This window comes from Lissotriton vulgaris, chromosome 10 (assembly GCF_964263255.1).
Source record: "Lissotriton vulgaris chromosome 10, aLisVul1.2, whole genome shotgun sequence".
Classification (NCBI taxonomy): Eukaryota; Metazoa; Chordata; class Amphibia; order Caudata; family Salamandridae; genus Lissotriton; species Lissotriton vulgaris.
The window spans coordinates 372,859,643-372,887,603 of record NC_141698.1 but is presented as its reverse complement, the minus strand read 5'-3'; the positions used below and the strand labels follow the sequence as shown (position 1 = coordinate 372,887,603).

Below are 27,961 nucleotides of genomic sequence, written 5' to 3'. Positions count from 1 at the left end.
TGATGGATCTATTGGTAACGGGACTGCTTCATTAACAGACGGATTCCGGGGCGGGGGGTTTGTTGTTCCCCCCGGGGTATTTTTGTATGGTAGACAACTTTATTTGTGCTGGCTTAGGGGGGCCCCTTTGTTAGGGCGGGGGGGAGAGACCGGGAGCGCATAGACTATCGCCCTCCTCCACTTCCCCGTTGGGTGGGGTTTCTTTTCTTTCTCCTTTTTCTCTGTCTCTTCTATATTTCGGGTTTGGTTCTTGGGCGACAGGCACACTGCTGGGGGGGGGGGGGGCGTAGTCATCTGCAGGGGTGCAGGGTGGGGGGTTGGGGGAGGGGATTTTTCGTTTTTATTTTGTTTCTATGGCCTTTTTTCTCTTCTCTTATCTTTCTTTGTCTTTTTCCTTTTCTGGGTCAGTGCAGTGGGTTTCTTCGGTATCCATCACTGCTTTTTCATCTGTGCCTCAATTTTCGTGGTGTTCTCTGGGTCTTAGGGCAGGTGACTGGCAGGCGCGAATTGACCGTAATATTCCGTCACATCCTGAACTGCCTGTTTCAGCGCCATTGCTTTGACCGATTACTGTTTACTGTTGACACGTTTACTATTCTGCCTGCCATTTTTTGCTGCTGGGAAATTGTTCGGCACCTGATCCTTCCAACTTATATTATAAAATGAAAACCTTTTATATCCTGTTTTTCTAATTGTGCTGTACGGAGACCAAGAGTACGCTAGCATGGTGATTCTGCTCCCCGAGGTGCTGCATGTGATTAAAATTGCTCTCTGTTAATCTAACTGCTTAGCGGCCAGCCCCGGGGGTTGTAGGCCCATACTTGTATTTGGTTGAAATGTCAATAAAGGTTTTAAAAAAAAAACACAGTGGAAGGAGACGTAGGATCGAAGCTCTGACTATTGCTCCACTAGAGGGCACAGCAACCAAAAATACATTAGAGGTTTTCAATGGCGTTAATGTATAGGATCAACAAGAACCCTGATTTGGAACAACAGAAACAAATCAAAGTCCCAATGAAGATAACGACGTTGGGAGGGAAGGCGTTTTACAACCCTTTCAGGAAACTACAAACCAGAGAGCTTGAAATATGAACCTTGTACTGGTAAACAGCAAAAGGTTGATAGTGTAGTTATGTAACCTCGCTCTGTGACAGGAGGAAGCCTCAATTAATCAAGTCAGATGAAATAAAGACAAACCGGACACCACTTGAACTGCATCTACCATCCTTTTGAGATATAAGGTCTCTCATAAGAAAACAAAAGGACATAGAAAAGTTGCAGCTGAAAACCATCAGATCGCCATGTCCTATTTGGCCAGTGTAAATTTCCACCACACCAGAGCTAGAGGAGAATCTAAATTACAGGCCAACAAATCACAGTGCCACAGAAAAGTGTCTCCTTGTGACTGCTTGGGCAGCAATTCACACAAACAAAACCACAGACCCTTGACACTGACATGCAAGCAAATGTTAAATTTTTATAATGCCTCAACATAAGATAACTCTCCATCAGCTCCTGGCTGAGCTTGCATCCAGAAGCAGGACATGTAACCTTCTCTCGATGGCGTGATGCAGACTGTGAATGACTCCAGGGCAGCAATGAACTATGTCAACATTAAAGTGAACCTGCGACACACAAATCTGAAGAAAACATTATAGAGCTAAGACCACCAAAAAGGTCCTACAAGGAGTGACTGATGAAGTGGCCAAACTGAAGAACAACATCAAAGTATTCTAGGAATCTGTTTCAGAAAGTGGAACATACTTGGAGGCATTTACACCATAAAACGTTTGCTTTGTAGGACTACCTGAGGACAGAGTGCAACAGTTTGTTAACACTAGGTAAAATATTTTTGCAAACAGTGGGCCACCCTGCCTTATTCTCAAAAATAGGGCTACATAGTCCTTCAGTCCACCTTGGACGCTGGAATCACTCACTGTCAAATTTATTTAAGGAAATCTTAAAGCCACCCTACAGGCAGCATAGTGAAATTGATCTAACTCCCAATAAACACAACACAGTGCTGTTCGCACAATTTCATACAGATGGTAAAGGAACAAAGAAAGAGCCTAAATACCATAAACCGGAGTCTTAGGAAACTGGACTTTAATATACAATGCACTTGCTGGCAAGGACCCATGTGCTTGCTGAGGGAAAGTTGAAATGCTTCCTGATGCCAGAGGAAGACTGGGACTTACTGGAGGGCTGGGCTCTAGGGGTGCCAAAAAGTGAACTGACGGGTGCCCAGCTGGGTAGGGAAATAACGAATCATGGTGGTGTGGAGGTAAGGGGAGCGGGAAGGGTGACCTATCAACTCCCAGTGGGACACTCTGGACCAGAGGTAGGATCAAATGCTGGGTCTGCATGCAGTTGGAGACATCCTGAGATCGACAATGTGCTGAAATTAACTTTTTGCCTGTGTTTTGGGACATCACATTTGTGGCTGGTTGTAGTCCTTTTATGATCTATATGTGACCTCTGGTGCTCAAAAGGAACTTCGTTCTGGGGTGCTAGGAATTCCTAATTCTGGGTCCCAGGACCTGAATGTAGCATGAGAACAGTCTCAAATTAATATATGCCTGGAAGCAGCATGATTTGCAATCTGGAATCAACTAGCTATCACCTTACATTATATCGTACTTGTGAGCAGCTACAGGAGTCAACTAAGAACACGTCTCACCTCTAACACTTAACTGAATTTATTTTTTTTACTGATTTTCCTCTGATGTTGGAAAAAATATGCAAAATGTATATTGCAAATATTGCCCGATGTAATCGGAATTCTCAAATATGTATTGTTTTGCTTGTCGTAGCAGAGAAACTAAGCTAGCTACTGACTTCAGTTGCACAATACAAAAAATACAATAAATATAAATACATGCTTCCTCTAGATTGTAGAATTTCTTGAGAGGAATACATTTTTCACACTCAAAATCACATCCCCACAAAGTGTACAGTGTATCTTACCACATTCCACTACAACTGTACTTAAGATGTATTAAAACGCTAATATTAATTTGTACGATACAATGTGGCATGAGTAAAGGAGCACTATGCCTATCTAGATAATATCAGTTTGGTAATTTGTAATCTTGCTAAAACGCTAAACGCATTACATCACTTATGGAAAACAATGCAGAACAGATGAGCTCTTTTCTCACCTCATTACTCTCAAGTGAGGCCTCATTGCTAAGACCTAGTGCTTTGGCCAAGCCTTCGCTGCTGCTACTGCTGCTCCGGATTGTAACAGCATCATTTGTGAAGAAAGCGTTCTCTTCTTGCGAGAAATGGTCATTTCAAGATCACCAAGGTAAGAGAGAAAAAAACTACCTTTAGACAAAACAACATCACATTTGTTTTCACCTGGCAAATTTCTCAAGCTTTGATTTTCTTCAAGAGGCAAGACATATACAATCTTTAAAATGTGTTGGCCTACAACCCAATCCATTTTCTAATCTACTTTCAGGTTGGTCCATGAAATAATGATTGTTTACTACATGGCCAACAGATCCCATGAGGCAGACCTCTAGCATAAACCAAGTCAATAATGTTCCATGAACTCCACCAACAGTCCAAGCCAAACACCCAATCTAAATTAACAACGACTACAAAATAACCTAGACTCCAACTAAAACCTTTGTTTAATTTGTTCAATGAGCTATTGTTTTAAATATATGGTTATCCACTCAATACATTCAGAAGAACAAGTTATTTACCTTCGGTAACGCTTTTTCTGGTGGATACAGTATCTGCCTGTGGATTCCTCACCTTGTGAATATCCCACTGCGTCAGCAACGTTCGGAAAATTCTTTTGCAGCACGCTGGCGTGGACGGCGTCATAGGAGCACGGAATCGCGCGCGACTCCGACTGACGTCACCGACTCCTTATTAGGCCTACGTAGGCGTGATGACATCAGTTCCGCCCTCTTTTCCGTGCCTTCGAGGCACTCGGAGGGACCAATGACAATAGATATATACATACACAATGTTCATAGCACAAAATATTCAAGATAACACACACAGTGTTAAGATAAAGCATGAGAACACAGAATATAAAAACAAATTATATATATATATATATATAATATAATATATATATATATATATATATATACACATAGATACATACATATATACACACATTCAACATCACCACAATCTTGGGTATAGAAGAGTGGACAACAGGGAGGCGGGTGGGCATGTGAGGAATCCACAGGCAGATACTGTATCCACCAGAAAAAGCGTTACCGAAGGTAAGTAACTTGTTCTTCTGATGGATACATCTGCCAGTGGATTCTTCACCTTGTGAATCGAGTCCCAGAGCAGTCCCCACTCCCGGAGGAGGGTGTACACTCTCTATACCAGAAAATCCTGGAGGACAGAACGCGCAAAGTGGCCATCCCTCCTCACTTCGGTATCTAAGCAGTAATGCTTCGCGTAAGTGTGGAGGGAAGCCCAAGTCGCAGCTCTACAAATGTCCTCTACATGTACATCCCTAGACAAAGCAGATGTAGAAGACTTTGCTCTAGTGGAGTGAGCTCTTATACCCTCTGGAGGTTCCTTACCAGCTAAGGCGTAGCAGATCTTGATGCATAGTATAATCCATCTTGAGAGAGTGCGCTTGTTCACAGCTCTTCCTTTTCTGCAGCCAGAAAATCCAACAAAAAGCTTGCCATCCACTCAATAGTCTCTTGTTCTATCAAGATAAAAGCTCACCGTCCTTTTGGGGTCCAGACGGTGAAGTCGCTCCTCCTCCTTGGAAGGGTGAGGGGGAGGATAAAAGGAAGGAAGGGTAATGGACTGTCCATGATGGAAAGGAGTTACCACCTTAGGCAGAAAAGCAGCCCTGGTCCTAAGAACCATTCGTTCAGCATGAATGGTCAAGAACGGGGGCTTTGAACTAAGAGCTTGAAGCTCACTTACCCTCCTTGCCGAGGTAATAGCAACCAGGAATACCATCTTAAACAATAGAAGTGTCATGGGACACTTGTGCAAAGGTTCGAAAGGAGAACCCATCAGAAAAGTAAGCACAAGATTCAAGTCCCATCGAGGCACAATAAAGGGAGTTGGAGGAAATGTATTTGTTAGGCCCTTTAAAAACCTTAGAACCACAGGAGATTTAAACAAAGACGGCTGATCCGGCAGGCAGAGAAATGCCGACAAAGCCGAAAGATAACCCTTAACTGTAGCCACAGCAAACCCTTGCCGAACCAGGAAAAGAGCAAATTGAAGTATGTCAGATAAACAAGCCCTCAAAGGGTCAATGGACTTCTCACCACACCAAGACACACATTTAGACCATCTGTATGAATAGATTGACTTGGTGGAGTCACGCCTGGCTGAGAAAATGACATCCACCACATCATGTGGGAGAGAAAAGGAATTCAGGTTGCCCGGTTCAATCTCCAGGCATGAAGGTGTAAGGTCTGGAGGTGGGGGTGTAGAACCTGCCCCTCCATCTGAGAGAAGAGGTCTGCCCTGAGAGGGAGACCGAGCGGCAGGCACGAGGAGAGATGGAGAAGATCTGTGTACCACATCCTTCTTGGCCAATCCGGGGCAATCAAAATGACTTGGGCCCGGTCTTGACGTATCTTCCTCAGAACCCGAGGAATCAAGGGTATGGGAGGAAACGCGTAAAGGAGTTGTGAATCCCAACTCAACTGAAATGCATCCCCCAAGGCTCCCTGCATCGGAAACTGGAGACTGCAGAATGATGGGCAGTGACCATTCTCGTGAGTGGCGAACAGGTCCACCCGAGGAGTTCCCCACGTCCGAAAGACGTGGCAAACTACCTCTGGATGAAGCCTCCACTCGTGGTCGGCTGAGAACTGCCGACTGAGACGGTCTGCACGCACGTTTAGAACTCCGGCCAGATGATTTGCCATCAGACAAATCTGATGATCCTGAACCCAGGACCAGAGACACAGAGCCTCTCTGCAGAGACACTGTGACCCTACTCCTCCCTGCGTGTTGACATACCATATCACAGTGGTGTTGTCCGTCAGGACCTGAACCGACCAACAGCGAAGGGAAGGGAGGAAGGCCTTGAGCGCTAGACTTATCGCCCGCAACTCTAAAAGGTTGATGTGAAGCAACCTTTCCTCTGGAGACCAAAGACCCTTGTTCTCCAGATCCCCCAGATGAGCACCCCAGCCTAGAGTGGATGCATCAGTTATCACCGTGGCCACCGATGGAGGTAGATGGAAGGGATTTCCTTGAGACAGATTGCCTTCCACGCTCCACCAAGACAGATCCGCTGCAGTTTCTCTGGAGATCCTGATCGACTCCCTGAGATCTCCGTTGTGTTGATACTACTGCCTGCGGAGGCACCACTGGAGTGCCCTCATATGCCAGCATGCATGGTTGACCAGCAGAATGCAGGAAGCCATCAGACCGAGCAGACGAAGGACCTTCAAGACTGGAACGACCGCTCCTTTGTGAAATAAAGGAATCATGTCCTGTATGTCGCGAATCCGTTGAGGAGGAGGGAATGCCCGACATACAGTTGTATCCAGTACTGCACCAATGAACAGGTTGAGCTGGGAGGGCACCAGGTGAGATATGGGTACATTTATCGAAAACCCCAACCTGTACAACAACTGAGTTGTGTCCTGCAGATGATGGAGCACTTTCTCTGGAGATTCCGCCTTGATCAGCCAATCGTCTAGATAAGGGAATACTGGAATCCCTGATCTTCTGAGATGTGCTGCCACCACAGCCATCACCTTGGTGAAGTCTGGAGGCGCAGTAGTAAGACCAAACGAAAGGACCACAAACTGGTAATGCTGAGATCCCACCGTAAAACGGAGATACTTCCTGTGCGACTTCAGGATTGGGATGTGAAAATATGCATCCTGCAAGTCGATCGACACCATCCAGTCTTCTTCCTGCAGCGCTTGAAGAACCTGCGCTAGGGTGAGCATCTTGAACTTCTCCTGCTTCAGGTAAAGGTTCAAGATCCTGAGATCCAGGATTGGACGAAGTCTGCCATCCTTCTTGGGGATCAGGAAATACCGGGAGTAGCATCCCTGACCCGTTTCCTGCTCTGGAACCACCTCTATCGCACCTTTTCTCAACAGTGCCAGGACTTCCTCCTGCAGAAGCAATAGATGGTCTTCCGAGCAAAAACCTTGGCAAGGAGGGTAATTTGGGGGAAATTCCCGAAAGGGAAGAGCATACCCATTCTCCACGAGATTGAGAACTTAAAGATCTGATGTAACTGATTCCCAATCCCGTAGAAAATAGGTAAGCTGACCCCCTACAGCACCCGCATGATCCGGAATGGCGGATCTAGGGCTGCTTTGCTGCTGTGGGAGGGGGGGTGGGTAGCAGAAGAGGAAGAGGAGGAGGAGGAGGCCTGTCGTCCACGGGGGCGAGCTCTTTGTCTGCCTCTGTAGGACCTATACAAAGGATTTTGCTGCTGCTGCTGCTGTGCCTACCTATAGGGTCGGAAAGAAGATCTTCCAAATCCCCTATATCTTTTGGTTACAGAGCCTCTGGATTGCAGACCCAAAGATTTTGCTGTTGCCCTGCTGTCCTTAAACCGTTCTAAAGCAGCATCAGCCTTCTTTCCAAAAAGGCCTGAGCCATCAAAGGGCAAATCCATTAATGCGGCCTGAACATCAGCCGAGAACTTCGGAGTCTTTAGCCAAGCCGCTCTTCTAGTGGCAATCGGAGCGCCCATTACTCTAGCTACCGAGTCTGCCGTGTCCATACCACTTTGAATGACCTGCCGAGCAGCAGCTTGCGTGTCAGAAATCACCTCGTTGAAATTATTTCTGTCCTCTTCAGGAAGCTTAGGTGACAACTGCTTCACTGAATCCATCAAAGCATGGATATACCGTCCTAGCAAACAAGTGGCATTTGTTGATTTTAAGGCCATACTGCCAGATGAAAATACCTTTTTTGCAGTCTGGTCTAACTTCTTTGATTCCTTGTCTCCAGGTACCTGTGGAAAGGCGCCTACAGATCTCTTAGAGCAGGCAGCTTGCACCACCAAACTCTCCGGTAAGGGATGAGAGGACACAAAAAGTCAAGGTCACCAGGAGCCACTCTAACGCCTAGCCACGGCCTTAGACACTGCAGGAGCCGTTAGAGGCCTACTCCAAACTTCCAGTATTGGATCCGTTAGGGAGTCAGTAAAGGGAAGAATGGGTTCAACCACTGATGTAGGTGAATGAAGAACTTCAGTCAGTATATTTGACTTTTATTCAGCTGTAGGCAAAGTCAAATTCAACAAGTCTGCTGCCTTCTTAATCACAACGTGATAAGGCGCTACACCCTTAGAAGGAGCACCTGACACTGAGTTTAAATCGCACTCAGGGGACAGCTCTAACCCACTTGCCTCTCTCAAGTCATCAAAATAATCCTCAGGATTAAGAAGTTCACCTTCCTCGTATTCAGCTTTCTTATAACACTGCTCCTCCAAAAGGCGTTGGGCTTCCCGCCTCGACCTCTCCTTTCGAATCGACTTCATCGGATCCGGTATCGACTCCGAAGACTCCTGAGCCGGCGTCGAACGCGGAGCCGGCGTCGAGCTTCGAGGCAGAATTCGAGATCTATTCGACGTCGGTGAAGCCGCATACGGCGTCGATGACTTTGGCAGCGCCGAGACATGCCACAGGAGGAGTCGGCGTCTGCATAAAAGGAAGAAAAGGCACCGGAGCATAGGCTTGAGGTACACCCAAATTATAAGCCAATGGACACATGGGACCAGCCGGTGCTCCACAGGGGTACATGGCTCTCGCATATACACCATACCTGGCGTCTAAAAAATGCGAGGGGTCCTGTCCAGGACCTGGAAAGGGAGGATACGAACCCACCGGCTACTCCTGAGGAGGCTGCACCGGAGTCGACACCTCTTGTTCCTCTTTGTCCTCGGGTTGGCCAACTGGAGTCGTCGAGCCCTGAGGATCAAGGACCTCTTCCTCCTCACGCTCCAGAGATTGCGATGGAACTGGAGACTGATTCAACTCCGAAGCTGGTGAACGTTCCGGAGTATCACGAGGCAAGACCTCACCTTCAGGCTCCTGACCCGGTGAAGGAGTTACCATGCCCCTTCGATGCCTTCTTTCAGAGGACTTAACTTTTGAGTCAGAATCCTTCCCTGAATGATGCCTGGAACTATGTCTCCTCCTCTTATGTTTCTTCTTCGAAGACCTGGAAACATGCCCCAACGTCGACTTCGAAGCCGACCTTGAACGAGACCTCGATCTTGACTTAGAGCACCTAGACTTCGACCTCAAACTCTTCCAGGCCTCCCTACCTTTCAATTTGGCAACAAGTAGCTTGGCCTCACGTTCTCTAAGAGCCTTCGGGTTCATCTTTAAACAGGATCGACAACTCTGGACGTCGGGATCCGAACTCAGACACCAGATGCATTCACTATGCGGATCCGTGATGGGCATCATCTTCCTGCATGCATCACAGGGCTTAAAACCGGTCTTCTTCGATGACATCTTTCGAAAAGACAGCAACACCAAAAAGTTACAGAAGAAATCCAACAGCAACAAAGTTACCACGAATCGCAACAGAAGATCCCCGAAACCGTTAGCGTCGGCGACGCGGAAAAAAGGGAACTCATGTCATCACGCCGACATAGACCTAATAAGGAGTCAGTGACGTCAGTCGGAGTCGCGTGCGTTGCCGTGCTCCTATGACGTTGTCCACGCCGGCGTGCTGCAAAAGAATTTTCCGAACGTTGCTGACGCAGGGGGATATTCAAAAGGTGAGGAATACACTGGCAGATGTATCCATCAGAAGCAGGAATTTAACAGCAGTACTGCTAGAATGTGTCCATTCACACACTGTAAAAGCAGCACTACCATACAACAAAATAGCATGAAAATTGGACCAAAGAGGCATATGTGGTCAACAATTACCCTTCTTTCGCACATGCCATGTACACGGTCCATGTCCCATATCTTTATGGAAAGCTCTCAGCTCTGATGCCTGAATAGACTGTAGCTAACTAAAAGTGGAATTTTTTAGGTAATCAGTACAATTGACACCGGTGATCAGATCATCAACAGGATTTGCCAACACATCAAAATCAAGCTCAAACCGTATTTAACATGGGATGCTGTGTAACTAGTTTAGGGTAAAATGTATTTGGCCTTTGACTGCCGCGCTGAACAAAAAAAATGAAACAGAGGCTTATGGGACACAGCTCCGCATACATGTGTGCAGTAGACTCAGAAAACAGAGGTCATCAATAAACTGATATAATGTGCTTGAGTATGTATTGATTACTATGCAAATTCACCCTGTCCATCTTGAGTTGTTAGGCACAGTGCTCTGCAAATCTCCTACTTCAGGCCAAACAGCATGTGTAAGATTCTAGGTGCACACTAAGTTGCACATATGGGAAGCTAAAAACATTATCTTTTGGGCAGTAACCCAAAAATCTTCAAAATGAGACCACTATATTTTACTTTGAGAAAATGCTCTCAACATTAGTATATTTCCTATAGCTCTGAGACAGAAAAATATCTCACCTCGAACATTGGTTCTATTACTTGAACTTATTTGTTTATTTCGCATGCTGGCAACCCTCCAAAAGTGAATCAATGGACCCACATGGCACATTAGAACATTCTATCATTGGATCTATCATTGGAAGGGCAGCATTAAGCAAGTGAGTCAAAAAATACAATAAGTTTTGCAGTTAAATAAGATTTTCTTTTTTTATAAAGATCTGTATTTGATAGTTACAATATTTTCAAAGAGTAACAGTGCATGCTTTAGATATTAGAAGAATAGTAGTGAGGAAAAAGCCAGTAAAAAAGAGTGTTGCAGAGCAGTGTAATTATATGGGAGTCTACCCAATATCGGAGCTCCCAGAATCCTTATTAACTGGACCCCCAGGATTTTGCGACCTGGGAAGACAAATTTTGCAGCAAAAAAAGCAAAATTAGTAATACCAAAACACCAGAATTCGCTGTATTTTTGTGGCAGGCAACGCATGTGCCTGTCACAAAAATACAACTCGGTCCTTAGTCTGTCACTGTTGGAGACTGCCAAGTCACAGTAATTGGCCAGGCAGAGGGTCCTGTGTGCAGGCCAAAGTGCACATCTAAAAATGAAAACACTGCTCTCTCGGGCATTTTACAACCACTATTGCCCAGGTTCAGGGCCGCAGGTGGCAAATGGAGCGGGGTTGGGGCAGGGGAAACGGGGGTGAGGAGAGGGGCGCGAAGAGTGTCCTGGCGTTGCTGGGGAGAAGTGCTTAAGCCACAGAAGAGAGGAGGCACAGGATGGGGTGGTGGGGGGGGGGGTAGAGGAGAGAGGAGGTGGCTTTAAAACCTGAGCTGCCAAGTTCAGAACTGGGGAAACAGTTCACAGTCCCCATACGTCAGCTCAACATCCTGTGAGTCTAGACAAATTGTTAATGTCCCTGTGTAACTGATGCTCAAGTAAAGCACTCCAATATGGGTAAAGTTTGCACTATATAAAGCAGCGAAATAAATAGAGAATCAAGGGGCAGCAGGTCCCACAAAAAAAAAAGGCAGTGACAGGAAGGTAAGCAGCTTGTCAGTACAGGAGGAAGGCCCCATGCAATTACTATGGATTAACAGGTAAGCAACAGAGGACTTGAACACCTCTGCCGCCAGTTACAATGTTGTTTACCCTTCTTTTATTGGCTAGTACAACTAGGATCAGCCTTAATATTTTTAGAATGCAAACTTTTGTGGGCACTTGTAAAAATCACTGGATTTTTACAAAAGTGCGGATTCCGTAATTACTCTGCTAATCACAGTATCTTGGAGGGATCTGATAAGAAGGTAAGGGCTCTAACGTCACCTGAAAACCTTGCAGAAATCAGATCATACTTTTTAACAGAGTTGCATTGGAATGCTTGTTTTCAGTCAAATGAAGTCTGTTCTTCATGTAGTTTCAATCAGACAATATAATGAGCTCACTTGTCATTTCCAGAGCTGGGATCCACAAAGCCACATTTGAGGATCAAAGCAGACCTGCTCTGCTACTTCAATCATTCTGAGGTACCTGGCAAAGTCACTCTAACTCCCCCCCCCCCTCTTCATGTAATACTAGGTCACGAAACACACACGGGTCACTATAATTAAAATCTAAACAGCTGCCACATCTGACATTTCAGTAATGAGTCTAATGCACAGTATCCTGAATCAGAGTAGCTCCAGCAGCGTTCTTAGGGCTTGCTTACAGATAGCTATTGGCTGTGTGTTGTGGAAGACCTATTGTGAAGAATACATAGAGTGGATTTTGGGTCACCCCATTGCTTGCTGTTTCTCACCGGTCGCCGACTTCACAGTGTCAGATTTTTAAATTTTATTTTTTGGAGGGCCTGGCAGCTGCAATTTCATATTTAATTAATGAGCTTTTGTGCATGTTTTAATTTTTTTTAACTTACTGCTTTAAGTCAGATGTCTGCCATCTTGAAATGGTAAGTTAAAAAGAAGAAAAAACAGAAAGGTCCACCACAGTGGAGAAGTGTGGCTCAAATGGTTAGAGCGGCAGACCCTGATGCAGAGGTCTGGTCTGGGACCAGGGTTCAATAACCGCCTCGGTGGGTCTTGGGCTCAATTTCCTCGGACCTGATAATTCTCGCCTCGGTGCCTATTCTAATCATCGGTCCCACTCTGCAACTCTGTACAATAGCTTGCTTAATCTCCACAATGGCCCCAACAGCGCTGAGATGCCTGGCTTTACCTTGGGGTGCCCAGGAGTGGACATTCCACAGGGAAAAACCAGTAAGGGTTCCTAAGCGGTATACGGACAGCGCTGGGACACCTCTGCTGGAGGTAGCTGTGCGCTTTACAAATGGCATTTACATTTTTACATTACAGTGACCTCAGTGGTATGATGCATATGGGGACATGTGTGTTGACACATGAAAACATGTGCATACATCACCAAACTGGGGCTACTGTAGCCTCAAAGCATAGATACTCATGCAGGATGATGCATGCGCATGCAAAAATCACTGATGTGGTATCATTTAATGATCATTTTTATTTTTCTAAGCTATCAGTAATAACCCTTTTTCACTTTTTCCCTAAAGCGAAGCCAAAAAGCGAGACCTATTCAATCTGCCAATGATTGTTAATCAAAGCCGTGCTTGGGTTAATGTGGCATTTTACCTCTGCTGCTATTGCTCTCCACATCATGGTCATTGATTGGGGAGGTTACGTCCCGGTACCTGATGTCTTCTGGATCTAACACGGTTTCGTCTTCATTGTTAAAGGTAACATAGCCGTGTAGCGGAACTTGCTCTGGAAGTCATAAAACATTAGATAAATATTCAGAAGAACTTGAGCTGCTTCAATAAACAGGAACATGGAGTGCCTACGGAAGTTTAGTCAAAACAAAAGAGTCGAGTAACGCTCCACCTGAGCTTTCTCTCAGGAAAAGAGGGAGAAGTCAGTGAATTTGATATCAATTAACATCTGGCATAACCAAATATTCATCATACAGGAGGACTTCGGTACAAGAAGAAAAGGATTGTTCCCCATCAACAAACTATTGAAACTGTCAACTTGTGGAAGGACAGCAAACCACTTCTTAAACAATTCCGTCAAGCAGCTTGGCCGATGCTCACAAACTGCTGCCAGGTAGTTAGCACCACACTCCAAGCACCACCTCCATCTAATACATTCAGTTTAAGATTTTCAATAGGGTCACCGAGGGTGGGCTTGAAATATAGACAACCTATTCAAAAAGTAAGAAAAGATCTTCAGGGACTTTTCAGGTCAAATATCATGACCATTACCTGGATTACAGCTGGGCTGGGAAACACTCATTCAATAGCTATAGGGAACTGTGCCAGTTTTTGCTGGACCCACCGTACTTTAAGAAATGTCCATCTAGCTTCAGTCACATGTCTAGGAAACATGCGAGTTTTAGCCAATGCCAGACGGAACAAACTCGGGTTTAAAAGCAATGATAATGTATCTCCTCAGAACTGCTGGCTTCAAACATGTTTATATATTTTGTTTGTTCTGTTTGAACTATCAAGGATAGCTACCTAGGTAAACAAATACAATCACCAGTATTCCTGTTGATTGTAAAACAGCACCACTACTCCACTGAACATCCTCTCCTTGCTGTGAAACGCCTGCATCAGTTGTTTCTATGGTAAATGAAGATGCACGTTAGCCAGTAACATAGGTCAAACAGGATAAGGTTTATTCTCAAGTTGGGAGTCTCAGGTTACAGGTAAAGATGGCAGTAAAGAATAAGGAAGGCCCCACCGGGAGTAGCATCCGTGCTGCTCAGCACACTCATTCTAACTGACACTCACTCAAACCATGTACAGAATAGCATTCTATTACCTCACAGTCACACTGGCTGAGCAGAAGGGGACATTTAACTAAGGAAAGAATGCATGGCAAAACATGAAAATACCACAGTTTGCCTCCTCTCAGACCTTTCAATTTCCACTTCTCCTCTTTCATCATCTAGATACCGCCTTCACTACTACTGTCCTGTTTCTTTTTTCTGGTTAAATGTAAATACTGACACCACTGCCTGTAGGGTTGTTTGATGTAAAGAACATGGACACTCCGCTGGGTAGTGTAGTGCTACACGAAAATCTTAAATTATTATCATCTATGTAAGGAGCACGTAAACATCCTGGGACACGTACATATATGGTATTAGAAATGGAAAGGGTTATATTCCCCTTTGAGCTCACCACGTATACAGATATATATAGGCACAAGAAAAACAGCAGCCGACAGAGGGGCGTTTGTAATAAGATGAATACTGTTTGTCCATGCGCATGCTGAATACTATTTATGCATGCGCATGTTCTCACTCTTACTGTGCATGTATTTCTTTTTGTTCCAGCATGCACACTTGTTCTACTGCATGCGCACATCATACGGTTGTGCTGAATGACATGTGTACTTATGATTCTGCATCCTCGTGCATACTAACTCCTCATCGAAGCACGAATGACAATAACTGTCATTAGTATCTCGCACTTTGACGAGGAAGGATGCACTCCAGTGGTGATCACTTTCTTAGCTAATAAAGCGTTCTCAAGATACCTTAAGACGTCTCCTTCATTTGTCGACGTCCATCCCAACATTTCACTGCTCCTCCACCATGGCACAGAAATGGTTACTAGACGCACACATTACTGTACTAGGTGGCGGACCCATGTGTTGCCAGCAGCTTTGCTGCTGGACACTCCTATGTTTAGTGACAAGCAAGTACAGCAAAATTATTGTTTGCCATTATTTGATTCATTTTTTAACCAAACTTTTGTTTCACATTCTTTTCTGTATTCTGCACTGCTATACTCCCATGAAATGGCCTCAAAATAAACACTGTGAAATGTAAGATAATGGGGTTAGGGAGGCAGTGGAGAAAACTGAGGAAATTTTACCTGGAGGGTGCAAACATGGAGGAAATGTGCACTTTCCCTTATTTATGTCTCCCACTATCTTATTGTTTTGCCTGAAAGCCATGTTGGAAGCTCATTATAGAAATCTGAAGCACCTTGCTATGTAATTCTAAACTTCGCTAAAGAACAGGAAATAAATTCTGCGCACACATCAAGAAGAAGGTTGAGGCTAGGGTTGGAGTGCATAGAGGATAGGACACCAATATCTGGTGCCTAGATAAGCGCGCAGAAAATACTGGCCCTTATGGAAGGACGTTTTAGAACAACATGCTTGGACAATAGAGAGGCGTTCTAAAGTCTTGGAAAAGGACGTTAGCTACAATTCAAACAACCCAGGAGAGATCACGTAGGTATAAGAACATAACATTTTATTACCTTCTTGGAAACAGATGCTAAAAACCTCAGCATATTACTTTTTAGGGGCTATAAAGAAGAAAATTGCTGCTCTGCCTCAGGATTTTGATCTCCAGGCAATGGAAAAAGTACTGCATCACAAAACTATCAGAAGTGTTGGATGCCTTTAATTTTATGTAACATCTTTAGGCAATCCACAGGGACCGTGGACTTTCTGCACACACTAGGAGCCAGAGCCTGCCAGTTGGCACGGTCTTGATGGGAAAAAAAACAAGCACAGTTGGCACGGTCTTGATGGGAAAAAAACAAGCAGATTCTAATACATGTACATCTTCATTTTTTGAGGAGTTGCTCACTTTAAACTGAGATTTGGGATATGGATATCCTCGATCATAGCCAAGGAGTCTCTTCTGTTTTCTAAGTGAAATCACAGAATTAACAATCAGGGTAATGGTGAAATGACTAAGAGAACACTGGTGTTAGCTGCATCAAGATCTAAAATCAAAGGAATACAGAACAAAGTATCAAAAACAATGAAGCAGTTGTTAAGTCAGCGACTTTATGTTTGCAGGAAATTGTGTTAAAATATTGTTTTAAATGTTTGATGCTCTTTTTTCTAATTACTCATTTTAATGTCTGGATAAATGTTCAGAAGCGGAATGTTTTGATACATATTCTAAAAAAAAAAAAAAAAAACAATCTATAAAATCATGCTATAATGCAATTTTACTCAATATGCTTCAAAATCTCCGAACCTTGCACAAAATTGTTAGACTTGTACTGTATAAGGGAAACAAACAATGTGTGTGCATACAAAGATCTAAAATGTATTTGCCAAGAACACAAAATATGGCAAAACAGCAGCTTTGACAAAGCTTGAACCAGCATTGTAAAGGCTTTCTTCAGATAATAGGAGCGTGTGAATTATATCAGCTGTAACGTTAAGAATACACCACTGAATTTATGAAAAGCTGGGATGAAAGCTTTTACTGATATTAAATAACTGAATCATAACTTCATAGCCCCTTCCCCACTGAAATGTATTCACGATTTGATTTTTTTAGTTGCAATGAACACATAACACCATGCATGCCTCATTTACATTCTGTACCACATCTCTAGGAAAAATATGTAAGACAGTTTGTAACTAAACTTGAAGCTACAAATGTCTGTTTTCGATTCCACGAATCCATGAAGGTAACAGGCATTTGATTTTTATTTTCAAGGTGGTGTGTTGCGACACATGATCAAATTCTACTCTAATTACTTCGAAGAGGTTTCAGGTCATGTGTTATACCTTCAGGTAGTCCTGGCTTTTTTTTTAATTCAATGTGGAATATGCTGGGACATGGAAGCTGCAGGTACATTATGCACAACAAACGTGAATTGATTCACAAACCTCTTTTCCTCAAGTGTGCTTTACTCTTGAAGATCAGAAGTAATTCACATACAGACCTTGATTAAAATGCCACTAATCACTGAAGAAAACAAAATCCGTTACGCTTGGAAAAATATAGAATGCAGTCTGGAGCCTACACAAATATACAAAATAACCACCCTTGGCATGCACGAACCACCTGCCACAGGTGCATACAGGCATATGGCCGAGACCTACAAAGACCAGAAGAACAAGTTACTTACCTTGGATACTCTAACAGCAGACCCCTCTCTTTGTGAATATCCCTAGATGCCGGACTTGATCCAGAAAGGTCAAAGCAGAGCTGTTACAGTCTAACTGATGGCGCTGTGTGACTCTGCGTCAATGCTGTTCCACTCCGAAAGTGGCGAACTGAGTCACATATAAGCGCCACCCATGCGCACGGCTGGCGGTTTCTTTCAGAACGAGCTCAAATGTGGAGTCTATTGGCAAATTTAACAAATCATTGTGCAGATTCTTAGATTGGGATCTTTTTAGATGGAAGAGACCATACCACAGAACAGGGAGGTGGGAGGGCAATGAAGAATCTGCAGTTAAGAGTATCCACCAGAACGTATCGAAGGGAAGTAACTAGTACTGCTGGAGGATACTTCTAACTGCAAATTCCACTACTTGTGAATTGATTTATACCAGAATCTGACCTTCCAAGGTGGTTGATGTGTGGAACTGCACAGACTAAAACGTCCCGCAGGCCCAGGTGGGTAAAATGGCCATCTCTACGGACATGAATGTCGAGGCAGCAGTGTTTCATTAATATATGCACTGATGGCAGTACAGCTACCTGAAAGATATCCAGGAAAGGCACTCAGTATGCTAACACAGTGGTAGTAGCTTTGGCTCTGGGGGAGTGAGCAAATGTAGGCCTTCTGGAGGATGCTTCTTAGTAAACGCGTAGCAGATCTTAATGCAGAATACTATCCATGGAGAGATGGTCTGTTTCTGCACTGCCATGCCCCTTCTCTGCCCCAGAGAACCCAGCAAAGGCCTGATCATCCACTCAATGTGTTTCGTACGATTGCTGTAAAAGCTCACTTGGGGTCCAAACAATGGAGGCCCGCCTTCTCTTTCAAGGAGTAAGGCAGAGCTAAGAAGGGTGGAAGAATGATTGCGTATCCGACGTGTAGAGGCATCACTACTTTTGGCAAGAATGCCACTCGAGTCCTGAGCACCTGTTTGTCTGGCAAAAAGTGGTATAAAAAGGCTGAACCAAGAGGGCCTGAAGTTCACACACAGGGTGTGTGAATGTTAATGCCACCAGTATGAAGTTTTTTAAGCTGAGCAGGCACAACAAGCACTGGTGCATTGGTTCAAAAGGAGTGGACATCAGAAAGGTGAGGACTAAGCTCAAGTTCCAGTGTGGCATTATAACAAGTGTTGCTGCAAAGCATTTAAAAAAACACATCACAACTGGTGATTTGACAAGGACAACTGAGCAAATAAAAATAAAAAAGCCTAAAGGTAACTCTTAACTGTGTTTTGCTGGGACAAAAATAAAGTGAACACCACTACAGCCGACAGTTTTGCCTGCAAGGGGACTAAATGCCAGGTACTTCACCATGCCGAAAACTAGTCTCAGCACCCTTCAAATACAGATTTTGTAGATGGGTGTCTGGCCGCTAACATGAGATCATCAACCTTGTCCGGAAGATCTAAAGAACTCAACTGCTGCCGCTCAATTTCCCTCCATTGACATGCAGATTGTGTAGACTCGGGTACAAGACCCTGCCCTGTTCCTGTAAAAGGAGGTCTTTCCTGATCTGAGGGCAGATGCTCAGGCCCAGAGGTTTCGGTTATCACTCTCCTGGCACTATCCAGTGCCTTGAGAATGAATTACGCTTGCTCATTCCTGATTTTCTTCAGAACTTATGGCATGAGAGGCAGCAGCAGGAAGGCATTCAGGAGTCCTGTTCTCTAGTCTATATGGCATACATCTCAGGAAGAGGTTCCATATTTTAGCAGTGGCGTACAGATCTAGCAAGGAGTCTCTCCACTATTGGATGATGTCCTGTGCCACCTTCAAATGCAATTGCCATTTGGGGTCTGCTAAGCGTCACCAACTGAGTTCATCCACCATGGTCCTTAAAGATCCTACCAGGTAGAGTACTACCATGGAAATCCCCTGATGATCCAGCCAGCTCCAGAGGTGCACGGCCTACTGGCACAGGATCTTGGACCATAACCCACTTATTGCAATACCTTATGCCAGCGGTGTCATCCTTGAGAACCACACAACCTCCCAGCCCACTTTAATGGCTGACAGGAAGGCCTTCAACAGCAAACCAATAGACCGTAGCTCAAACAAGTTGACATAGAGTTGGGTGTCTGCTCCACAAGACAGCTCTGATCTCAAATGCCCTCCTCAATGTAGTAGTGACATGACTGTCACCACAATCAGCTTCCGGTGAGGCAGGAAGAGGGGTGTGATGGACGCTCGTCTAACTGTAGTTGAGCAGCCACCAATGCAGATCTTTTGCAGCCTCCTCTGACACTGGATGGACTCTGGAAAGGTTCCCCATGGTGCTAGGCACACAGACTTCACGTCCCACTGCAATGCACACATGGCCCATCTGCATTATGGGTGAGCAGGATGCAGGAAGCTAATAGGTCCAGATGCCTCAGAGCCATCCTCACTGAGAGCCAGAACAGAGTTTGAAACATGAGGATCATAGGACAAATGTCATAGACTCAGTGATCTGGATAAAAAGCTCAAAGGTGTACCCTATTTAGACGATGCAAGGGAGGATATGCAAAGGAATTAGTTGTGACTTTTGCAGGTGGATCAAAAAACCCAACAAAGTAAAGAGGTTCCCTGTGTTAGGTGGTCCATGATAGACTGTTGTGAGCATGCTTTCAACAGACCCCCTCGGAGTGGCAGCGACCATCACCTGAGTGAACACTCCCAGGGCACTGGTCAGGCTGGATTGGACTCCAAAAACCAGAAGTGCTTGTGACTCATTTTGAGCTTCATATAGCACCTGTGGGCCTGCAGGACGGGGATGTGAAAATAAGCATCCTGCAGGTTCAAAGCACCATCCAGTCTTCGGGACCCAGGGCAGAAAGAACCTGGACCTTAGTGAGCATTTTGAATGTCTTTAGCAGAAAGACATTGAGAGGTCAAAGGTCAAGAATAGGACTGACGTTACTTCCTTGTACAGAAGCAGCGCGAATACAAGTCTCCACTTCAAAATGCCAGTACTCTTTCTACGGCTTCTGTGCCAAAAAAAACTGCATTTTTTTATGTTAAGACGTACAGTTGGTCTTCCGTCAGGTTTACTACCACAGGTGGCAGTGATATTTTGGTACTCCGCAGGAAATGGCTAATGCTCCATTCCCAATGCATGTGTGCTGCTAAGGGCGCACTATCAGGGTTTTGTGTTTTTTGCTGGATGGGCGGAAGACTGGAAAGAATACTGCCCCTGATGGCCAGACTGTTATTTGCTGACATGCCACGTGGTCTTCCTTCGACGCCTACTCCTAAGAAGAAATAGGCAAACTGCTCAGCACCTTGAAACCCTCCAATCACCTCACTGATCCCCTCCATGCTAATGCAGTCAAAGATTTCACCCCATTGCTCCTACCACCCTGGACTAAAATTATCAACAGCTCGCTCCAACAAGGAACCGTCCCAGACTCCCTCAAAGTTGGACAAGTCACACCTTTACTAAAGAAACCTACCGCCGACCCATCCGACCTGAACAACTACCGTCCCATTACCAATATTCCCACCCTCGCCAAACTACTGGAAAAATGCGCACAACGGCAACTGACTAAACACATTGATCAGTTTGATCTCCTCAACCCGCATCAATCAGGCTTCCGAGCAGGACACAGTACGGAAACTGCTATGACCCACATAATTGACGACGCCCTTCAAATCCTAGATCAAAATGATACCTGCCTCCTCATCCTTCTTGATCTCTCTTCAGCATTCGACACTGTTAAACATGAGAATCTACTCGATCTCTTGAACACAAGAATGGGTATATCTGGGACTGTTCTCAAGTGGTTCTCCTCCTTTCTACATAACAGGACGCAGAAATTCAAGAGTAACAACCTGATGTCCTCGCCAATACCTGTTTCGCTAGGCGTCCCCCTAGGATCTTCCCTATCACCAACTTTGTTCAACCTAGTTATGGAACCTCTCACCACCTTACTACAAGCATCCAATGTACTCTCTCATGTACGCAGATGACACCCAACTATATCTTAAATTACAATCCCCCAATGACATTTCACTCCTGAACTCAACGATCAGAAACACCCAATCCTGGCTTGCCAATAATCATCTCAAACTCAATGCTCTGAAAACAGAGTTCCTTCTGATCTCACCTCCCGCGAAGATCTCTACCACTCAAACCTGGCTTAAACAGCTAACTGCACTCAATGTCCAGCCCACCTTAGTGGATTCAGCAAAATCTCTAGGCATAACTCTCGACTCCAATCTCAACATGCAGCATCATATCAGCAAGGCTACTAAAGGAGCAAACTTCCAAATCAACACCCTGAGGAAACTTAAACCCTTCCTGCCTGCCAAAGACTTCCAAACTGCAGTACAAGCACTAGTAATCCCGTGAATTGAATACGGCAGCATCGCCCTCTGCGGTCTCCCGCTAACGACTACTGCACCCTTAAGAGCTTCTCTAAACGCTGCAGCGAGACTCATTACGGGGTCAAAAAACACTCACATATCTCCCCTGACTTGAAATCCTTGATCTGGCTGCCGTTTGAAGCCAGAATACATCTGAAAATAGCCTGCATGACATACAAGGCTGTACACCTGAGCTCCCCCGGATACCTCACTCAGAAGCTGTCTATCTCGGGCGGCTCCAGAAACACTAGAGGCTCAAACAATCTTCTGCTAAAACCCCGAAGATTCCGGAAGGAAAAATACCTATAAAGGCTCTTTCTCAGGAATGGCACCCAGGATCTGGAACTCACTTCCTCCTGAAACCAGACTCATCTCCTCCTTCACACTTTTTAAGAAAGAAGTAAAAGCTATTCTCATGGCCAAATACACTTGACCTATTAATGTTGAGCTGTAAAGATTCTGCACCGATCTGTATTATTCTGTTCGATTCCTATGACTATGTGTTTTACCTGTACTATTGGCTTACCTGACTATCTTTGCACACATTTATCTGTAATATTTGCTTTATTGTTGTATCGTTGCTACTTTACTCCTTAATGACCTGCTTTTCATTCTCTTGTTGGTATTCCCCTGCATTGTAAAGCGCTCTGATATCTGCAAAGATCTTGTTCGCGCTATATAAAACTTTCAAAATAAAAATAAATAAATAAATAAACCCACGGACTCTACCTCAAGAGAGCTGGGAAACCTGTGTTGGTGGGAGCTGGTGCCGTCTGTACACCAGGTTCCAGGCATAACCACTAAAAGGGCGAAATTACTATGAGGATTGCCTGACTGCAGCTCAAAGAAACAGAGAAAGTGCAGCAGTTCTGCTTTCTTTAAATCGTTCGAAGGATGAGTCTGCCTTTTTGCAAAACAGATGGGAGCTGCTGAAAGATATGTCAGTTAAAGACGCATGGATGTCCCCGGAGAAGCCAGTGGACGTCATTGATGTGCAGCATTGAAACACCATGCTAGTTCCTATAGACTACCTAGAAAATCAGTCATGGCCAGGCCTGAGTGGTTGCTACATTTTTAATCATTCCGACCATCTTAATTGTTTTGGGCTAAGGAAACCAATAAGGCTTCTGGGACAGCAGGTATGCTCTCACCCACTTTGTCCCAAAGTGCATGGGTATAACGTCCAAAGAGGCAGCTCAAAGCAAGATTGGGAGAAGAGAACATATGCTTGCAAAAGTACCCACTCATGATGTATTCCTATGAGGGAGAGTGGTTGAAAAAGTGCTAGGGTTCACTCTAATGATGGACACCTGCACCACCAAACTTTCTGAGGTCGGATGTTGAATCACAAAATCCACGTTACCTGGGACACCTGACACAGAGTTGCAGAGTACCAACTGCTAGCACACGGGAGCACTACATCGAATTTTACTTAACATAACTGTTAATGCCTGCCCATCAATCTTCTCATCTTTCTTTGCTGGGATATTGCTAGAGTCAATGGGAGTAGCAGCTTTCCTGTGCTAGAACGTCTCTTTATGACCTGCTACAAGACAGGTGCAAAAATTACTTTTTAGAGGTCAAAAGGCAGATGCCCATCACACCAGTTGATGAAGTTTCACATTGTGTTTCTAAATCCTTGGAGTCATGGATTGGTCTATTTACCTGATGGCTGCTCTCATTCACTTTCTAGACCACTGAATAAAGACATGGCTGTGATTGTTGCATGTTATCTAAGAGAACAGCGATTAGCCTTTGAATCTACCATTCCATTATAAGAGATCACATATAAACAAAATGTTGCCCAACTGCTTCTGGCTGCCAACAATTGTGAATCAGTTAGATATATACATACCCTTAGCCCTCCAGAAACATTTAGTTTAGAGAGAACTATTTGTCACCTTTGGGTCTTCATGCCGGTTTCCAATCTCCCTGTAAAGTCAAAAGGTTGTGTGGAACTCTGCAAGGTTGAACACAGTACTCTTCTTGTGTACTTTCATGTCCCCAAAGATGTATGTCAGTGAACTTATCAGAACTCCTCAAAGGCCTTTAGTGTGCTTAGCATGCATACATGGTTACCACTGTACTACCCTCAGTAGCCAAATAAAATCATGCTCTTGAAGTGGTGTGTTCACAGGTCTGTCATAACCTGTGAATTCTGATCCCTTGTTTGAAATTACCTTGGATTGTATAACCCTCAGGGAAAACTAACAACAAGCATCAAGCATGAGCAATAAGATGGGAGGAAGGGTTCATCAGCCAGCTGTTAGTGTGGATTAATATAACAAGCAACAAATCAGTTATTTCATGGCCTGTTGTCCGACTACAATTCAGTAATTAATGCCGCATTGCAGGACAAATGCTTTTGGATGCCAATTACTCCACCAGCTTATCTCCTTCAAAGCAGTCTAGACTTAAGGTCCCATTGACAGGCCTGGCAGTTCAGGTTGATCTGCTCATACTGAAGCATAACCAAGGTGGATTTGCATATAGCTGGTTCCAATCTGAGGTGGCAGGGTGGGAAAAAAACACGGTGGAACAAACTGTGGCCCCAGAGTAAATTTTTTTTTTTTTAAAAGGCTGAGTTGAATGGAAGCAATCTGCCCATGCCTTTTTTGCCTTCCTACTTCTAATCAACGCACCTGGTATAATCAGAAATTTAAGACTGCCAATGCACGTCCTCTGGTAACCAACTCATGGGGTCAGTCTTCGAAAGGTCCACCTCGAAGGATCAAAGCACCTTAGACTCAGGACATAAAGCACATCCTGGTGTCGTTCTGCAGTCTTCCCTATGATATGAATACATTATCAGCTTTATGTAGCGTGATATATGAACAAAATTATACTCATGGCAAAGGGAAATAAATTGGGGAGAAATGTACTTGGTGTACCTGAAACGGGATACTCACACATTGACTTATATTATCCTTGTATGTAGATATCCAGGGGGAAGCAGTACACTGTGCAGCCTTGTGATACAGATATCTCTATCCACACATTAAATGGAGTGTGCGCAAGAGCATTCATGTTAAACTCATGTTCCGTGTGGTATATCACACTGTTTCTAAGCAAGATCAGTGAAAGAAAAGATGAAGTGAAGCTAGCATTGCAGTTTAGGCTGTGACATGCATGCCCATTTTCTAGTTTCAAGAAATTGACTTTAATACTTGTATTTGCAATTATACACCTTCATACTTTATGATAAATGTACAAAGTAATTCACAAAGTGTGTCTCTTATTAACGCATGTATACCTACAGTTGGAAAAATCTATAAAAAATATGTATGGGTAAAGCGTATATGATTCACTGACGTCGAACCTACATGTGCAAGTTCTACATACATGTAATGTACACACTGCAATTGTACATGTATATCGGTGGGCATGAAAAAATCAGGATATCCAGAATAGGATGAGAGCAGAGGATAAAGATAAGCAAAGCAAAAGTAGTTTAAAAGTACAAGGTAGTAACTTTTCAGTATTTGCAAAGGTTGAAAAATGTATTTGCCACACTTAGCTGCTTTTTACTGGGAAAAAAGCAGCTATCTATGCATGACTTCAAGATGTGTCTAGTATGGGGTGGTGTGTAAAAAGAAAAACTGGAGTTTGAGGACTGAAATTTGAAGTCGAAAGGAGTTGGCCTAACAGCTAAAGCGGTCGACCTAGAATCTGGGGAACTGGGTTCGAGTCTCAGCAATGACGCTGAACATCCTGCGATTTTGGGCAAATCACTTAATCTTCCTGTGCCTAACAAAAAAAATTAATGTGTCCTCATGTAACACAACTGGTGCTATGTAAAGTGCTCTGATACCCGATTCGGGTCAAGTTCGCGCTATATAAAACTCTGTAACAAAAAAAATAAATAAAAAAAAAAAAAAAGAAACACCAAAATTTATGATTTTTCAATACCCTCTACATACGATTCAAAGTGCAGCTTAGAGAAAGCAACAGAAGCTTGAGAAATATTGGGGGTACTTATGAGTAGTACACCATTTGACATGAACACCATTGATTGTGTACAATACATGTAGATGGCACATGAATGTTGATGAATCATCAAAATGGTGCACCAAATACAAGTATAAAAGTAAAACACAGGATTTGTTTATTTGGTCTTTTTTCCAGAGATTTTGTTAACCCGTTAAGCGCGCCGAAAATTCCGCCCCAGTGCGGACGTTCGATTGCGCTAACCGGAATGGAACGTTCAGCGGACGTGCGCAGCACTAGCGAGGTAGTGCACACGACGACCGCTGAACGTTCCCCGCACTTAAGGGGTTAATCAGACCTACATCAACAATTCGTTGCACAGAGCATGCTATTGCTAGAGCACCTTACCAGTACGAGGTGGACTCTTCACTTTTGTTCCAACTGCAGTTATCTTGGCCAGAGCCTGAGGGCCCTCGTGGATGCTAGGGCCTTTAGCCTTTCGCGCGGGCCTCTGTCTCCGAGGGGCTGAGCTGGATTCATCAGAAGAACTTAAGTCTTCATATCGCCCTGAAAGAAGCAAATGTAACAAGACTGGGTAAATTAATCAAAATAGGGCAAGGGTGGGAAAGAGCTAGGCGAGTGTGACCCGAGAAGAGAATAGTGTGGGGGGGAAGCAATGGACTGGTGAAGCTGGGTTAAGAGAATTATACTCTCTGGCATTACCTCATTAACACACAGGTTGAGGTTTAGACAAGAACAAACCTGATCTGGCCCACTCCCTCTAATCTGGAAATGGAGACCAAAAAGTAGTCAAATGCCATTGCCCTGCCAGACATTGCCGATGACTTTTCAGACATCAATGTGAACAAATTCTGGAAGATGTCTGTAGGAATGAGGCTTAGCAGAGTAGTTATAAATTTTATATATATATATATATATATATATATATATATATATATATATATATATATATATATATATATATATATATATATATATATATATATATATATATATATATATATATATATATATATATATATATATATATATATATATATATATATATATATATATAATCTATCGAACTCCACAATCCTGCAGTACACAGGTACAGACTACAGCGATGGGTGAAAAAAATAGTGCTTTATTCCAAAATGGGCAGCAGCATGACGCGTTTCGTCCCGGGAACCCGGACTTGATCACATGACATAACCAGAGACATGGGTGGTTTAAATACTGTGCACATCATTCGTAACTCCACCTCCTACCCCTCGTAGAAATTGAAAACATATTTGTTTAACCACAAAAAACACAGTTGATGGACAGAAGGTAGAACAATGTCATACATTCACCCCAGTACAAAGATCTGGGCCTAAATCCATCATTTTTTGCACTCCACACCACCCTGGTTAGACACTGGCTATATGCAAATCAGCTCTGACCCTGTGCCTCATGGGAACAGTCCAGTCCGAACTACCAAGCCAAGTCTTTACCAGACCGGAATCAAGCATCCAAGGACCGGTTTCTGGCTATCAGCCTGGATAGCTTGACTCCAGTGGTGTGGAGAGCCTGGGGCTCACGTCTGAGTATACCCAGCACACTCGGGGTGAAAATTGCAAAAAACACAGTTGATGGACAGAATGTAGAACAATGTCATACATTCACCCCAGTACAAAGATCTGGGCCTAAATCCATCATTTTTTGCACTCCACACCACTCTGGGTTAGACACTGGCTATATGCAAATCAGCTCCGACCCTGTGCCTCATGGGAACAGTCCAGTCCGAACTACCAAGCCAAGTCTTTCCCAGACGGGAATCAAGCATCCAAGGACCGGTTTCTGGTTTAACCACAGTCTGTTTTCTTACATAGATGTCCGACCAAACAATAATCTCATAAATTAGTAAATGAAATTAAAATTCTGATAATAAATCTTACAGCTGATTCAGAGACAATTCAGCATTTATAACAGTTCCAACAATTTAGGGCAAGTGCCCTTTTCTTAAGAACATGTGGTATAATATGTGGTCAAAGAGGATTAAAAAAGAGGCGATAGACAGATGTTACATACAATATTTAAAAAAAAAAAAACACACAATGTATGACGAGTGCTAAAAATGAAGATTGTGCATTCTCATATAAAAAGTATAGTGAGCAAAATTACCAAGAACGTAATCGGTAATAGCAGCATAAGTGTCATAATGTGCAAAGTGGCAAGTGCAATAAAGTGCAAAGTGATATAAACACGGCTAATTCATCTG

The 27,961-nt window shown here is 44.0% G+C and overlaps 1 protein-coding gene across 2 annotated transcripts in view; it reads right to left on the bottom strand.

The window, feature by feature from the left end:
- The window catches only part of ANKS3 (ankyrin repeat and sterile alpha motif domain containing 3), a 230,495-nt gene that overhangs the window by 65,769 nt on the left and 136,765 nt on the right, over positions 1-27,961 (bottom strand). Inside the window, exons 7-9 of one of the 2 annotated variants that reach the window (XM_086941195.1) lie at positions 26,107-26,265; positions 13,122-13,253; positions 3,162-3,277 (exon numbers count right to left, since the gene is read on the bottom strand). In XM_086941195.1, the coding sequence (XP_086797321.1) occupies positions 3,162-3,277; positions 13,122-13,253; positions 26,107-26,265 (407 nt within the window). The remainder of the gene's footprint in view (positions 1-3,161; positions 3,278-13,121; positions 13,254-26,106; positions 26,266-27,961) is intronic. The other variant, XM_086941196.1, reaches the window with a different exon arrangement.